This window comes from Theropithecus gelada, chromosome 12 (assembly GCF_003255815.1).
Source record: "Theropithecus gelada isolate Dixy chromosome 12, Tgel_1.0, whole genome shotgun sequence".
NCBI classification, from domain to species: Eukaryota; Metazoa; Chordata; class Mammalia; order Primates; family Cercopithecidae; genus Theropithecus; species Theropithecus gelada.
The window spans coordinates 73,312,907-73,327,361 of record NC_037680.1 but is presented as its reverse complement, the minus strand read 5'-3'; the positions used below and the strand labels follow the sequence as shown (position 1 = coordinate 73,327,361).

Here is a 14,455-nt window from a genome sequence, read left to right as displayed (position 1 = left end):
CTTTTCATGAAATGGAGCAGTCTTCTACCAATCCATTCCTCAAAATATGGACTATAGGACTGGTCTTAATTTTGAGAAGTAAATAGTTACTCATTCGGTGAGGTGCATTATTTAGACATACTTGTCTTTGTCATTTGCTAAATAAATTCCAGGGGATGATGTGCAGATATGCCATTAGCCAGCAACTCTTTACTACTTGGGCTAGATCAAAATCATTTGGGATTAAATTGTAACTCTTTCATTATATTTAGCATTTATTCATTCATTAGCTATTGAATGTTTTTTGTTATATACTACTAAAATAAATGTAGAAACGATGCTGTGATACTATATGTAACAACCAAATTATAAAAAGAAAGACATCAAATTTGGAAATAATAATAGAAAATAATTAAATTTAATGTTAAATGTCATTTGTTTTATGTGAAGGGATCCAAGGAATATTTTTGGCAGTCCTTATTTAACATAATAATTATTAGGAAATTGATTTTCAACAGGATGATTGACCTGGAAATGTGAACATGGGCATTTTGTGAAGTACTGAACATAAATTGGAAGCCTGCTTTTTAAGATAACTAATTGAGTAAGAAATAAGTGTAATTTATTTTTCTTTAAACATGCGTTAATCTCTAAGAAATAAAAGTAGTTTGTGTTTTTTTTATTTTAGTTTCTGACATTAAGACTTCAAGACTATCCATCTTTGTCTCATCTTGTTGTTTATGTACCATCTGTTCATGGAAGTAAGGTAACAAGTGGGTTAAGATTGTTATCAGAATGTTTTGGGGATACATGCTAAATTTTACAGTTCTTTTTCAATGAGTTTTTCTGCACACAGTTTATCTAAAACCGTAGCCAGTTTGATGATCCACCTAAGACTGTTAAATTATTAGGATCATCTACTCTAACTTGAACTAAGCAGAATAAACCCAAGTTTCTTTGTTCCAAGTGAGAAATGGTTCCAGTTTATCAATCAGTCTTTCAAAACCTGTGAATTATTAGACACATAATAATAATTCATAGGTGTAAAACCTATGAATTATTAGGTACCCTTTAAGTACAACGCTATGTACAAGGAATTATAGGAGGCACACAAATGAAGACATGACCCTGGTTTTTTTTGTTTTTTTGAGAGTCTTGCTCTGTCACCCAGGCTGGAGTGCAGTGGCTCAATCTTGGCTCACTACAACCTTTACCTCCTGGGTTCAAGCGACTCTCTTGTCTCAGCCTCTCAAGTAGCTGGGACTACCCGTGCGTGCTACCACGCCCAGCTAATTTTTGTATTTTTAGTAGAGATGGGGTTTTGCTATGCTGGCCAGGATGGTCTTGAACTTTTGACCTCAGGTGATCTGCCCACCTTGGCCTCCCAAAGTTCTGGGAATTCAGGTATGAGCCACTGTGAAAAAGCTACATGCTATTGGGAAGGGGGAGAGAAATGTAACTGGAGCAGAGGGAAGAGTGGAAAAAGAACTACCCAAATACACATAACACAAATCAGAATATAGCAAGTACATAAAAAGAATGGCATTATAATAAGATGATATTTAAAATGGCTTTCAAGTGGACATGGTGGCAAGTACCTGTAGTCCTAGCTACTTGGGAAGTTGAAGTAGGAGAATCGTTTGAACCCAGGAGGTGGAGGCTGTAGTATGCTATGATTATGCCTATGAAAAGCCACTGTACTGCAGCCTAGTCAACATAATGAGACCCCACCTTTTAAATGAAATGAAATAAAACAAAATGGCCTTAACGGATAGCTAGGATTTTTATAGGAAGAATGAACATTCTAGAGCCATACTGTCAATGCAGGAATCACTAGCACATGTGGTTATTTCAATTTAAGTTAACATAAAATAAAAAATTCTGTTCCCTAGTTGTCCTAGTCACATTCCGGATGCTCAATAGTAACATCATTTCCAGGAGTTATAAGGAACAGCACTGTTCAGACAAAGCAACAGAGCAAAGCATGAAGTATATTTGAAAACCAGTGAATGAGTAAATAATAATTTTGAAAGGATGGCCACGATAGGTTTGAATAGTAGTGGAGGAAAAGTCTGGAAAATTAGTTCATGGCCATATTGTGAAAGTCTTGATTGGAGGATTCAGGACTTAACAGAATTCAAAAGTCAGTAGGAAGCCATAAGATTTTTCACTATAGTAGTAATGGTATCAGAAATCATTTATTTGGGGAGATTAATCTCCTTATGCTGTAGAATAGATCAGAAACAGACTACACACCTCCTAAGGGGCTTGTACAGACCGAGCACCCTTAATCCAAAAATCCAAACTCTAAAACTTTTTGACAAGTGGGGATACTCACTGCTATAATAACGAGGGCACGCCATCTAAAGCATTTTGAGTGCCAACCTAACAACAAAATTGCAAAATTCTACCCCTGACCTCATGTGGTGAAATATAGTCAAAACAGTCAAAATTTTGTTTCATGCACAAAGTTATTAAAAATATAAAAATTACCTTGAGACTATGTGTATAAGATATATATGAAACATAAATGAATTTCGTGTTTAGACTTGGGTTCCATCCCCAAGATATCTCATTATATATAGGCAAATATTCCAAAATCTGAAAAAATCAAACACTTCTAGTTCCACACATTTTGGATAAGGGATCCTCGGCCTGTACTGCGGAAGTGGGAATAGAAAGAAAAGAATGGTGATTTTGATAGAATTAGTGGGTAAGAAAGAAAATGGAGGTAGAGGGTACTTTGGACTCCCCTTTTCCTATTTCACCCAGCAAACTTACTCTTCAGGATCCAACCTGTGTCCCTTTTTCCCTTTTCCAGAGTCCCCCAGTAATCTTTTACTTATTCTGATACTTTGTTTATAACTTCTTTGAAAATTTTATTATATTGAATTATAATTTATTTATGTCTCAGTTGCCATGACCACATTGTGAACTCTTTAAGAGTAATGAACAGATAGGTTTTATTCCACTTTGCATCCTCAACCTTCAGTGACTACTGCATAAATGCTCAATAAAATGTTTATTGAATGAGAAGGTTGGTAAGATTTGTAGCCAAAATAATCAGAAAAATTTAGGAGAAATAGAGAAAGGAAAAGGGGGATGTAGTTGGGAGTCATCTCAATGACTAAATCTCGCAAGTCCCTTATAATGGATTCATTGTTCTGTTTTGCTTAGCTCAAGTGAGAGGTAATTCAGCATCTTCAATACTAAAAGCTCTCTTTAAGGGTTTTTCTGTCAGGTAAGATGGTTTTGAATGAATCTAATATTTTTCTCAAACTTGAAAAGGCCCTCTCTGGTTATTCCAAGAAATTAATGAGCCTTTCTGCAAATAGACAGTCTTAGCAGCCTAATAAATATGTAATGCATCTTAATGCTCTTTGGAAAGTAACACTGCAGACTCTACTGTTATACAACCCTGTCTCACTAGAATTATAACTTAAGTCTTTCATAGTTTTTGCATGTCTATGTATATAGCTCATCATCAGAACGTGACATATATTCAAATAGTGTAAAACATTTTTTAGTCAACTTGTATCAATATATTTTTAGAAATGCAAATATGAAATTATCTGCATTTTTTTTTTTTTTGTAACAGAAAACAAAATGATTAAACCCGTTAGAAATTTACTTACCTTGGGTGTTTGAGAGACAGGCCTTTGAATTTTCTCTTTCTTGGGTAGGGTTTTTGTCATTATGCAAAACTAAAGGCACAGCCAAATTTTTAAAGCAATAATAAAAATTCTATTATTTTAAACTTGTTCAAAGTGATTAAATTGCTTTTAAAAACTGCTTCCCTGTCTGATATAGACTTATCCAAAAGTACTTTGTAAAAAATATAATGAATAATCCTGTTCAATAAATGATTTATATTATCTTTCAGCAGCTGTTTTCTATAATGAAAATATCTGACTGTGTTCTTTGCCTTATAAGTAAGGAGGGAGAAATAAAAGCAAAACCCCTTAAAAGTTTTTTCTTTTATTCCCCCAAGTGTATGGTATAATCTAGTAGCAATTTCCCTGTCTGTTTTTCACTTTTGAAAACAATAAAAAATCTACCCAAGAGGCAAACAAAGTAATACTGCTTCAGACAAATCCAAAGTATAGTTATTAGAAAAGCCTAGGATAGACCCCACTAGCTTTCCGCTTTTGTAGACAGCAAACTACTTGGCAGCTACAGTTATGCATCAGATTAATTTTTCTTTAGCTTCTATAGATCAAAATAATATCGCATTGTAGAGATTATTTTAATGAAACTTTTCCTTTACCAGAAATAAGTAGAGCAGAGCTTCTCATGCCGCTAATAGAAATGTTATTTAAAAAGAAATGTCACTACAAAAAATTATAATGATGCGGGTGTCACATTTTAGTTCTACTTTTTTGAAAAGCATTTCTTTTTCTGGCTTCATACATAGCAAACCTTTTTTACACTTACTGTAATAACTGTTTAACCTGAAATATTGTTCCACAAATAACATTAGCCATATGTCAATCAATGGCAGTATTTCTCCAAAAGCCTTTTATAGGCGAATTAGACTATCTTTAATAAATACAGGATTTTTCAAAACATATATATCAAAATCACATTTTCCTGTTGACTATGAAAGTATTAAGAGACATAGTATTTAAATCCTTAATTAATCTTGAATTAGCCTAGGCTCTTAATACTTTGATCCATCCTTTACTGTCCTTCTTCTGCAAACACCTAAAGCTAACTATTTAAAAAAACTGCTATGGATCTGTTGTTCTAGAAATGGTCCTCTAATAATCTTTTAAGTTAAGCTTGTGTATCAAGTTTTCTCAGCATAGTATCTCTCCTTGAGAAATTCTTGTCATCTAAGTATAGGCAGAATTATAGTGTAATAGATGATACTTTCTCCAAAGCTGAGATTTATAGACTTTTATTTTCCACTCAAACATCAAGTAAAGATATTTTACTATAAATTTAACTTTACTTTTTAAAAATAAATCAGTGTTTTGTATTTCAGTTTGTTGTAGATTGTGAATTCTTTAAAAAAGAGACAAGATACATACAGCTTCCTGTAACTCATCTTTTTTCCTTTGGTAAGTACTGTTTTTGGAAAGCATAAGAATTGCTTTTATTTTTAACAGAGTTGCAGTAAAGCAGAGCTTTGTAATATCGAATGTTGTTGACTATTTCAAGTATAGTTCTTAGAATAACTGTATAATGTGGTTCAGTGATTTTCTTCTCATTGGGCTAGCAGTCATATTCTGAGAAGTGAACTTCCATAATCACATACATTTGCAGGTAATTGAGTGTGTGTATATATGTGTCTGTGTGTCTGTTCTTATGTGAAATTTATCCTATTGGCCCTTTTAATACAATTTTAATATAGAATTATAAATTGCTATTTGTATAAGAAGGTTTCAAGATTTCTCTAAATATTCTTTTAAACTTTATTTTGAAATAATTTTAGATTTACAGAAAAGTTACAAACGAGTTTCTGTATATCCTTCACCCACATTTCCCTAAGGTTGACCTTCTACATAAACACAATACAACCTTTTAAACCAAGAAATTAGTGCAATACTATTAATTAAACTACAGGCTTTATTTGTTTTTCACCAGTTTTTCCACAGATGTCCTGCTTCTGCAGGTTTCCACATTGCGTTTAGTTGTCATGACTCCTAAGTCTCCTGTAATCTGTGACAGTTCCTCAATCTTTCCTTGCCTTTCACAACTTTGAAACCTTTGAAGAATACTGTTCAATTATTTTGTACAATGTTCCTTATTTGGAGTTGTCTGATACTTTCATTTTTGTTGGGGGAGTAGGGAACAAGGTCTCACTCTGTCACCCAGGCTGGAGTACAATGGCATGATCTCAGCTCACTGCAACCTCTGCCTCTGGGCTCAAGCAATCCTTCCACCTCAGCCTCCTGAGTAGCTAGGACTACAGGCATGTGACACCATGTTCAGCTAACTTTTTTGTATTTTTTGTAGAGACAGAGATTCACCATGTTGCCCAGGCTGGTCTCAGACTCCTGGACTCCAGAAATCTGTCTGCCTTGGCCTCCCAAAATGCTGGGATTACAGGAATGAGCCAAGGCGCCCAGTCTAATACTTTCTTATGATTATATTGAGGTTATGTATTTTTGCCAAAATACCACAGAAGCAATGAGGATTACCTACTATATCATATTGAGTATACATGATACTCATATCTCTAATTACTAGTTATGTTAATTTTCCTTTCTTGGTTAAGATGGTGCCTGCTAGGTTTCTCCATTATAACGTTATTGCTTTTTCCTTTTGTAATTAATAAATATCTGGGGTGACATACTTTGAGAATATATGAATGTCCTGTTTTTCTTTAGAATAACCCACTATTTTTAGCATCCATTGGTTCATCTAGTACTTAGCAAATATTACTCTGGTATTCTACATTTAGTGGAATTCTTCCTGAGATAAAGTAGACCCTTCTCCCCCATTTATTTATTTATTCAATTTTTATTTATGTCACTATGGACTCAGGGATATCTATTTTATTCATTGGGCTATAAAACAATTCTATCATTATATATATTTTTGCTTAAGTTGTTCTAGCTTTGAATATTGGGAACTTTTTTACGTTAGCTCCTGTGCCATTTTGGTATGCCCATCCTTTAAATATTTTTTTACATCCCATTTATGAAAAGAATCTGTGTTACTTGGGAAAACTCGAAGATTTTTATTTCTCCCCTTACCCTTTGTTTTGGTATAAAAATACCCAGAACAATACAGAAATGACAATTCTGAATCACCCTTATCATTAGAAGATAAGAAGCTTCTAAAATAAAAGATCTACCAAGAAAGTATATACCTTTCTGAAATTGGAATTATAAAAGCAGATAGATGTGATTGGAAGTCATAAAAGTTGTTTTGTCTAGAGTTTATTGCTGGCGGATTAGATTTTTAGGAGTTAACTCCATGCAGAAGTGAAAACCTGTAAACAAATTTTTAATTATTGGCATTGTTTTAATGCTAATTAAATAATCAGTACATATTTAAAAACTTCCTTGATATTCTAAGTAATACAGTACTTTGAATTCAACAGGATTGTCTTCAAGGAAAGTGGTGTTAAATACAAACGGTCTATACTACAATCTAGAGCTTCTGAACTTTGGACAGGTAATTAATCCTGACTCCAACAAGAAGGATTTGATTTTACTTTAATGTTTACTTTAACATACAAGTAACCTTTTTATTTTCTTTTTGTGGTCAAACTCTGTTAGATATACCAAGCTTTTAAAATCAACGTGGTAAGCAAGTGCTCAGCAGTGAAAGGTAAATATGTTTTCTAAAAAATGTGTAGAAAATAATATTGTTGTTTGAAGAGTCAGTAGGTGTTAACTTGAATTTTCTATAATACTTCCATATATTTTTATGTGAAGTAAAATTAAATATATAATAGAAAAGTTGTTTATATTTCCAGGGGATTTAACATAGACCCTTTCTTAACAGTAAAGCATTTTTATCTGTTTCACTTTAAATATCCACATTTTTAAAATACCATATATCTTTATGTCTTATAGTAGTAATTCAGATTTAGTTATTTAATATTTTTCCACTTTCTTAGTACTGCCTATCTGCTGTAATATCTATTATAAATCGAATTAAAGCATTATTATTTAGGAATTCTCCATAATTTTTTATCATGTAATATAACCTGTACTGATTTTTTAAATGAAATGAACAATTGTATAATTAGTTAGGTATTATAGTCGTTTAATGTTTAGAGTAACATATTGTTAATAATACATTTTTTTAATGTTTTAACAGAAGAAATAACCAGTATCTATAAACTTCATATTCCTTGGTCTTATGAAGATTCACTAACCATTGCACAGTAAGTATTCGAAAGAATTTACTTTAAACTTTGGTGTTTTTGAATAATAGATATTCTGCTTAGTTTATTTATTTAAATCATGAATTATTAAAATGCCTCAGTAAAATGTATGTATCCTTTATATAGCATTGTTCCTATAATTTAATATATAGTATTCTTATTAAATGATAGAAAACTTAAACTTTACTTGCTTGGAACCTGAGCCCCCTTCCACCCTCTCCCTACTCCTGTGTCCTAGAGGAAGCATTCAAACAATTGTGATATCATTGAAAAAGTGCCCATCCACAGTTATGTGCCTGGTACCTAACTTCCTCTACATTATTCGATTGTATTGTGCTGGGGATTAATTTAGCCGTGGCTCTTTACCAGCATTTTGTATTTGAGAATTGAATTTAAGTTATCTCTTCAGGGCTCCATCTTCCACAGAAATTTCTCTGAAACTCCATATTGCTCAACCAGAAAATGACAGCCATGTGGCATTATTAAAAATGTACACATCATCAGACTGTCGGTACGAGGTAAGTTGTATGTTTGATTAATTTTTAAGGTTTAGTTATAGAATAAGCTAGAAATATTCTTTTTATATAAGCTTTAGATACATGGTGGTATGGAAGCCAATACATACAAAAAATAGGCATTTAAAATATTTTAAATATTCTTCATTTTTCCTATTAACACCACCTTAGCATCTCCATAACTAGACCATTTGAAAATGTATACATCTTAATAAGTAATAGAAGATAAAGCAAAAAATGAGACTGTAGATTCAACTTCTGAATTTGGAAGCCCCAAGTCCAGAATCTTTTATAAATTGAAGAACATCATGAGGTCAGCTGACAGGGGCTTACTGCAGTAACTGACATGATACTTATTGGTGTATAGCTCTACTGGTTGTTAGCTTAAGGATCTTCTTTCCTTTTCACTAATTATTTTAAGCTCTGCTAGTCATTAAAATGTGTGATTTCATACCTATTATGTTTATTTTGTAATCAAAATACATCTCTTTGTGTTAAGGGAAATAGACTTGAGAGTAACATTTTATTTACTTATGGATTCATGAATGAAGAGCCCCTAGATTCCAGATTTAAGTGGTTAAAGTACTCATTTCAGTGGTTATGACATCATAGGCCTCTGGTTTATGTGAAATATTTTATTTCTGCTCAACTGCTTTAAACCAAGCTTAAATGTTTGGATACTTTGTTAGATCTAACTTTTCAAGGGTAAACTAGGATTGATATTGTCAAATTAATAGAATCTGTTCCTCCAGCCAAGTTTCAGTTGAACTTATATTATGAATTAATTTAGATTTCGTGGAATTTATTATTGCTTTGATATCTTGCATCCTGTTTCTAACAGTTAAGGGTTTTTCAGGGCCATAGTAGTTTTTAACTTGCCTATTCATATTTATAATATTAAAGCAATAGAAAAAATTGTGATAAAAATTTGGCTGCAAATACTGCATGCTCTCAAAATGTCCATGTTTTTACAAATACTGTATATTTTCAAGAAGTCTATATTTTGACAAAATGTAATCATTTTAAACTTCCCTAAAAAAAATTTATCTCCTTTCTAATATCAAATAGACCTCCTAATTATAAAAAAAGTTGTATTTATGGTAGAGATAATTAAGGATGAAATTCTTTTTAAAATATTATTTTGACTTAAATTTCTTTAGCTGGCATGATGTGGTAATAAGATATTCTACTTAATCAAATATTTTAGGTAGTAAAGGGGCATAATAGCATTTACTCAACTGTCAAATAATTAGATACGTGCGAAAGTATGCTAAACAGTAAAACTGTACTTAATACAATTTACATGGTGGTTCAGAAGATTCTTTAAGATCTTGAGTGCCTTTAAGATTTACCATTATGGAAAATCAATTATTATGCTTAGAGAAATGCAGAAGTACTCAATTTAATAAAATGTAAAGGAGTTTAGAGGAAAATAACCTTTTTTTCAATAATTGTTTTAAACTAGGTGACAATTAAGACTTCCTTTTCACAAATACTTGGACAGGTAAGAGAGATTCCTGTCTGGTTAATTATTTACTGCTTTATGAATAGATAACTCTAAGGAAGGGGTTGTAGACTTTTTCCATAAGGGGCCAGATAATCAATAATTTTTTGCAGACCACATACAGTATCTTTTGCTACTGCCACTGCTGTAGCTGCTTCTGTCTTCTTCCTTTTTTCTTTTTCATTCTTCTTCCACTTTAATAAAATCCAAAAATTATTCTTGGCCCACAGGCCGTAGTTGTCCACCCCTGCTTTAAGGTGATGCTTTCATGTTTGATACATCCAAAAAATGAAAGCTGATACCTGATTCTCAAACAAACTAATATTTTTGCCTAAATGAATTTCATATTAAGACTTCACGGTCGGGCATGGTGGCTCCCATCTGTAATCCCAGCACTTTGGGAGGCCAAGGCAGGCAGATCACTTAAGGTCAGGAGTTCGAGACCAGCCTGGCCAACTGGTAAAACTCCACCTCTACTAAAAAGACAAAAATTAGCCAGGCATGGTGGCACACACCTATAGTCCTGGCTACTCAAGAGGCTGAGGCATGAGACTCACTTGAACCTGGGAGACAGAGGTTGCAGTGAGCTGAGATTGTGCCACTGCACTCTAGCCTTGGCAACAAAGGGAGACCCCATCTCAAAAAAAAAAAAAGAAAGAAAGAAAAAGAAAAAAGATTTCATGTTGCTCATATTACATTATAAAATCATAGTACAATAAAATATGTAGGCTCTGCTGTGTAAATGAATGTTTTCAAATAACTTTTTATATTGTGCATACTTAGTTTATAAAAGGTAAACATAAATTCTATTAAAGATAAACGTATTGAATTCATTAGCAAATAATATTACAAAAATACTGCCTAAAGTAGTAGAACTATAGATACTACTTAGCATTGCTATAATTTGCACAATTGTGCAACCTGGACATAAATAAGATAACAATTGATAAGTTAGGGAAGTTACATAGTTTTAAAATTCAGTCAAATTTGTATTACAGCTTTTATTACTTTCACTTTTTTTTGATCTGTTGTATTTTGCAATGCAGGCATAGTAGAATTTTGTTTTAAGTCATTTAATACTGTAATAAAACTCACAAGACAAAATTAAATTAGAAACATTTTTTATATGCATTATCTCATTCAATCCTCAGAACAACTTGGTGAGAACTAGATTATGAACGTTATTAATTTGTGAACATTATAAAATTGTAAGTTAATATATAAAAATTTTGTGCTAAATTAGGAAGGGAAGATCAAAATCTTTGTGTAAATTGGAAAATAGCATCATGGATAATTACAGTATATATTCTAAAATGTTAAGGAACCAATTAAATCTTTCAAATTCATACTATTGTATATTTAGTATGGTGAAAGGGCATATTACTGTAAACAGTGGTTTGGAGTAGGAATATAACATACTCTCTTATCCATATAATTCCTGTGTCTCATAATTCAATTTAGTAACAAGAAAAGTCAAGTCAGCTTGATACACTAGAGTCAAGCATAATTATAAACCAAAAGAGGACAGACCTAGTATTCTGGTTTTGATGTGGAAATCTTTCTAAAGACTGAGGATGTACAGGTGTTAACAGTATCAAATGTAGATTCTTTTAAAATGTCAATTAAATAATTTGTATTATTGAAGCTTAAGCTTAGTTCTGTAATAAAAAATTTAAAAACAAAAAGAATTTGTATTAATTGAATTAAATTCTCAAATTATTGAAAAGACATAAGATGTTCTTCCTTCATGCTTGTTTAAAAATGTAGCTTGTAGGTAATAAGAGAATGAATGAAAGTTGTATATCTTACTTGTTTTAAAAAACAATACATATTTTGAATGTTGCTGATTCAGTCACAGAAGGTTGGAGAAAATGAATAAGAGAAACTTCAGCCTTCAGTAGATATCTTTTCATAAAGTTAAATTTTTTTCTGAAAAAGGAAAGAGGAAAATATTCACATATTCTATAGTCTGCTCTTACGAAAAAGAGGGCAAAGCATAAACTGAAAGTTACTTTCTCAAGAGAATTCCATAAACACTGGTAAATCATTTCTGTGCAGGAATGAAGTCCAGTGTTGCCAGATCTTCAGCTTTTAAGAGAAACTAGAAATCTGAAGTTTTAGACGAAATATTTTAATTTTTCAATGTTGGCATGTAATTCAAAATTTAAAGAAATACTGCACCAAATACTAAGTATGGCTACAGTTTGACTATGAGACAGGGAGGTCAGTTTATAGTTGTAAGTTTAGTAGTATCTTATATACCCAGTTGTATCTGTAGCCCAGTATAACATTTAATACTCATAACAATGATCCTCTGTCATTAAAATAAATTTTATATTCAGAATACTCTGCGTGGGATGTCTTACAAGATTCTAAACACAGTGAAGGGCATTAAAGGTAACAATAACAGCTAGTATTTTCCAGTCAGTTACCATGTACCAGTTACTGTTCCAAATGCTTTATGCAAGTGTGAACATATTTAAGCCTTACATCCCTGTGAGGTAAGTGCTGTTTATCTCATTTTACAGATGAGGATATAGAGAGAGGGAAGGGAAAGTAATGGAGGAGTAAAATAACTTGCCCAAGGACACAGAACTAGTGAGAGGCAAAGCTGGAATCTAAATCCAGGAGTCTAACTCCTGAGCCTGCTGTGTTGCTTAACTTTCCTTTTATACTCTCGATAAGTACAGTATATTTCCCAGCATGTCATGTATGATTTGGTATTAGGTAGCAAAATGGTCTTTTCCCTTTTACTCAGCTTTCCCAACCTTCCATGCAAAGCTGTAAACTGTAAGTGACAAGTATGGGCTGTACGTTATCTGATTTTTTTCTCTTCTCTTTTTACCTTGGAATCCATGGAGGAACTTTAGGGAGACCCTGAATTTTCTGAAATTTTCTCCAACTTTTATAGTAAGCTTGTACTTACATAGCTTTCCTCAGGTTGCCAGAGAAGTCTATACATGTTCTAAAAAAATTATGTGGAATGGAAAACATGCTTTAAAGTAAATTTACTTTTAATAATGTGACATTAAAAGAACTTAAGGCTTTTTTTTAAATTATACTTTTAAGTTCCGGAGTACATGTGCGGAACGTGCAGGTTTGTTACATAGGTATACACGTGCTGTGGTGGTTTACTGCACCCATCAACCCGTCATCTACATTAGGTACTTCTCCTAATGCTATCCTTCCCCTAGCCGCCCACCCCCTGACAGGCCCTGGTGTGTGATGTTCCCCTCCCTGTGTCCATGTGTTCTCATTGTTCAACTCCCACTTATTAGTGAGAACATACAGTGTTTGGTTTTCTGTTCTTGTGTTAGTTTGCTGAGAATAATGGTTTCCAGCTTCATCCATATCCCTGCAAGGGACATGAACTCATCCTTTTTTTATGGCTGCGTAGTATTCCATGGTGTATATGTGCCACATTTTCTTTATCCAGTCTGTCATTGATGGGCATTTGGGTTGATTCCAAGTCTTTGCTGTTGTGAACAGTGCCGCAGTAAACATATGTGTGCATGTGTCTTTATAGTAGAATGATTTATAATCCTTTGGGTATATACCCAGTAATGGGATTACTGAGTCAAATGGTATTTCTAGTTCTAGATCCTTGAGGAATTGCCACACTGTCTGCCACAATGGTTGAACTAATTTACACTCCCACCAACAGTGTAAAAGCATTCCTATTTCTCCACATCGTCTCCAGCATCTGTTCTTTCCTGACTTTTTAATGATCACCATTCTACCTGGGGTGAGATAGTATCTCATTGTTGTTTTGATTTGCATTTCTCTGTTGACCAGTGATGATGAGCTTTTTTTCATATGTTTGTTGGCCGCATAAATGTCTTTTTTTTTTTTTTTTTTGAGACGGAGTCTCGCTGTGTCACCCAGGCTGGAGTGCAGTGGCACAATCTCGGCTCACTGCAAGCTCCGCCTCCCGGGTTTACGCCATTCTCCTGCCTCAGCCTCCGAGTAGCTGGGACTACAGGTGCCCGCCACCACGCCTGGCTAGTTTTTTGTATTTTTTTAGTAGAGACGGGGTTTCACCATGTTAGCCAGGATGGTCTCGATCTGACCTCGTGATCCACCCGCCTCGGCCTCCCAAAGTGCTGGGATTACAGGGTTGAGCCACCGCGCCCGGCCATAAATGTCTTCTTTTGCGAAGTGTCTGTTCATATCCTTTGCCACTTTTTGATGAGGTTGTTTGTTTTTTTCTTGTAACTTTAAGTTCTTTGTAGATTTTGGATAGTAGCCCTTTGTCAGATGAATAGATTGCAAAAATTTTCTCCCATTCTGTAGGTTACCTGTTCAGTCTGATGATAGTTTCTTTTGCTGTGCAGAAACTCTTTTGTTTAATTAGATCCCATTTGCCAATTTTGGCTTTTGTTGCCATTACTTTTGGTGTTTTAGTCATGAAGTCTTTGCCCATGCCTATGTCCTGAATGGTATTGCCTAGGTTTTCTTCTAGGGTTTTTATGGTTTTAGGTCTTACTTTAAGTCTTTAATCCATCTGGAGTTAATTTTTGTATAAGGTTTAAGGAAAGAGTCCAGTTTCAGTTTTCTGCATATGGCTAGCCAGTTTTCCCAACACTATTTATTAAATAGGGAATCCTTATC

At 33.4% G+C, this 14,455-nt stretch overlaps 1 protein-coding gene across 3 annotated transcripts in view; it reads left to right on the top strand.

Moving 5' to 3' along the window:
- PGAP1 (post-GPI attachment to proteins 1) overlaps positions 1-14,455 on the top strand; it is an 83,954-nt gene that overhangs the window by 36,952 nt on the left and 32,547 nt on the right. For all 3 annotated transcript variants that reach the window (XM_025405377.1, XM_025405379.1, XM_025405378.1), the window contains 7 exons: positions 668-745; positions 4,967-5,042; positions 7,034-7,107; positions 7,212-7,263; positions 7,759-7,825; positions 8,235-8,343; positions 9,806-9,844. In XM_025405377.1, coding sequence (XP_025261162.1) covers positions 668-745; positions 4,967-5,042; positions 7,034-7,107; positions 7,212-7,263; positions 7,759-7,825; positions 8,235-8,343; positions 9,806-9,844 — 495 coding nt within the window. The remainder of the gene's footprint in view (positions 1-667; positions 746-4,966; positions 5,043-7,033; positions 7,108-7,211; positions 7,264-7,758; positions 7,826-8,234; positions 8,344-9,805; positions 9,845-14,455) is intronic.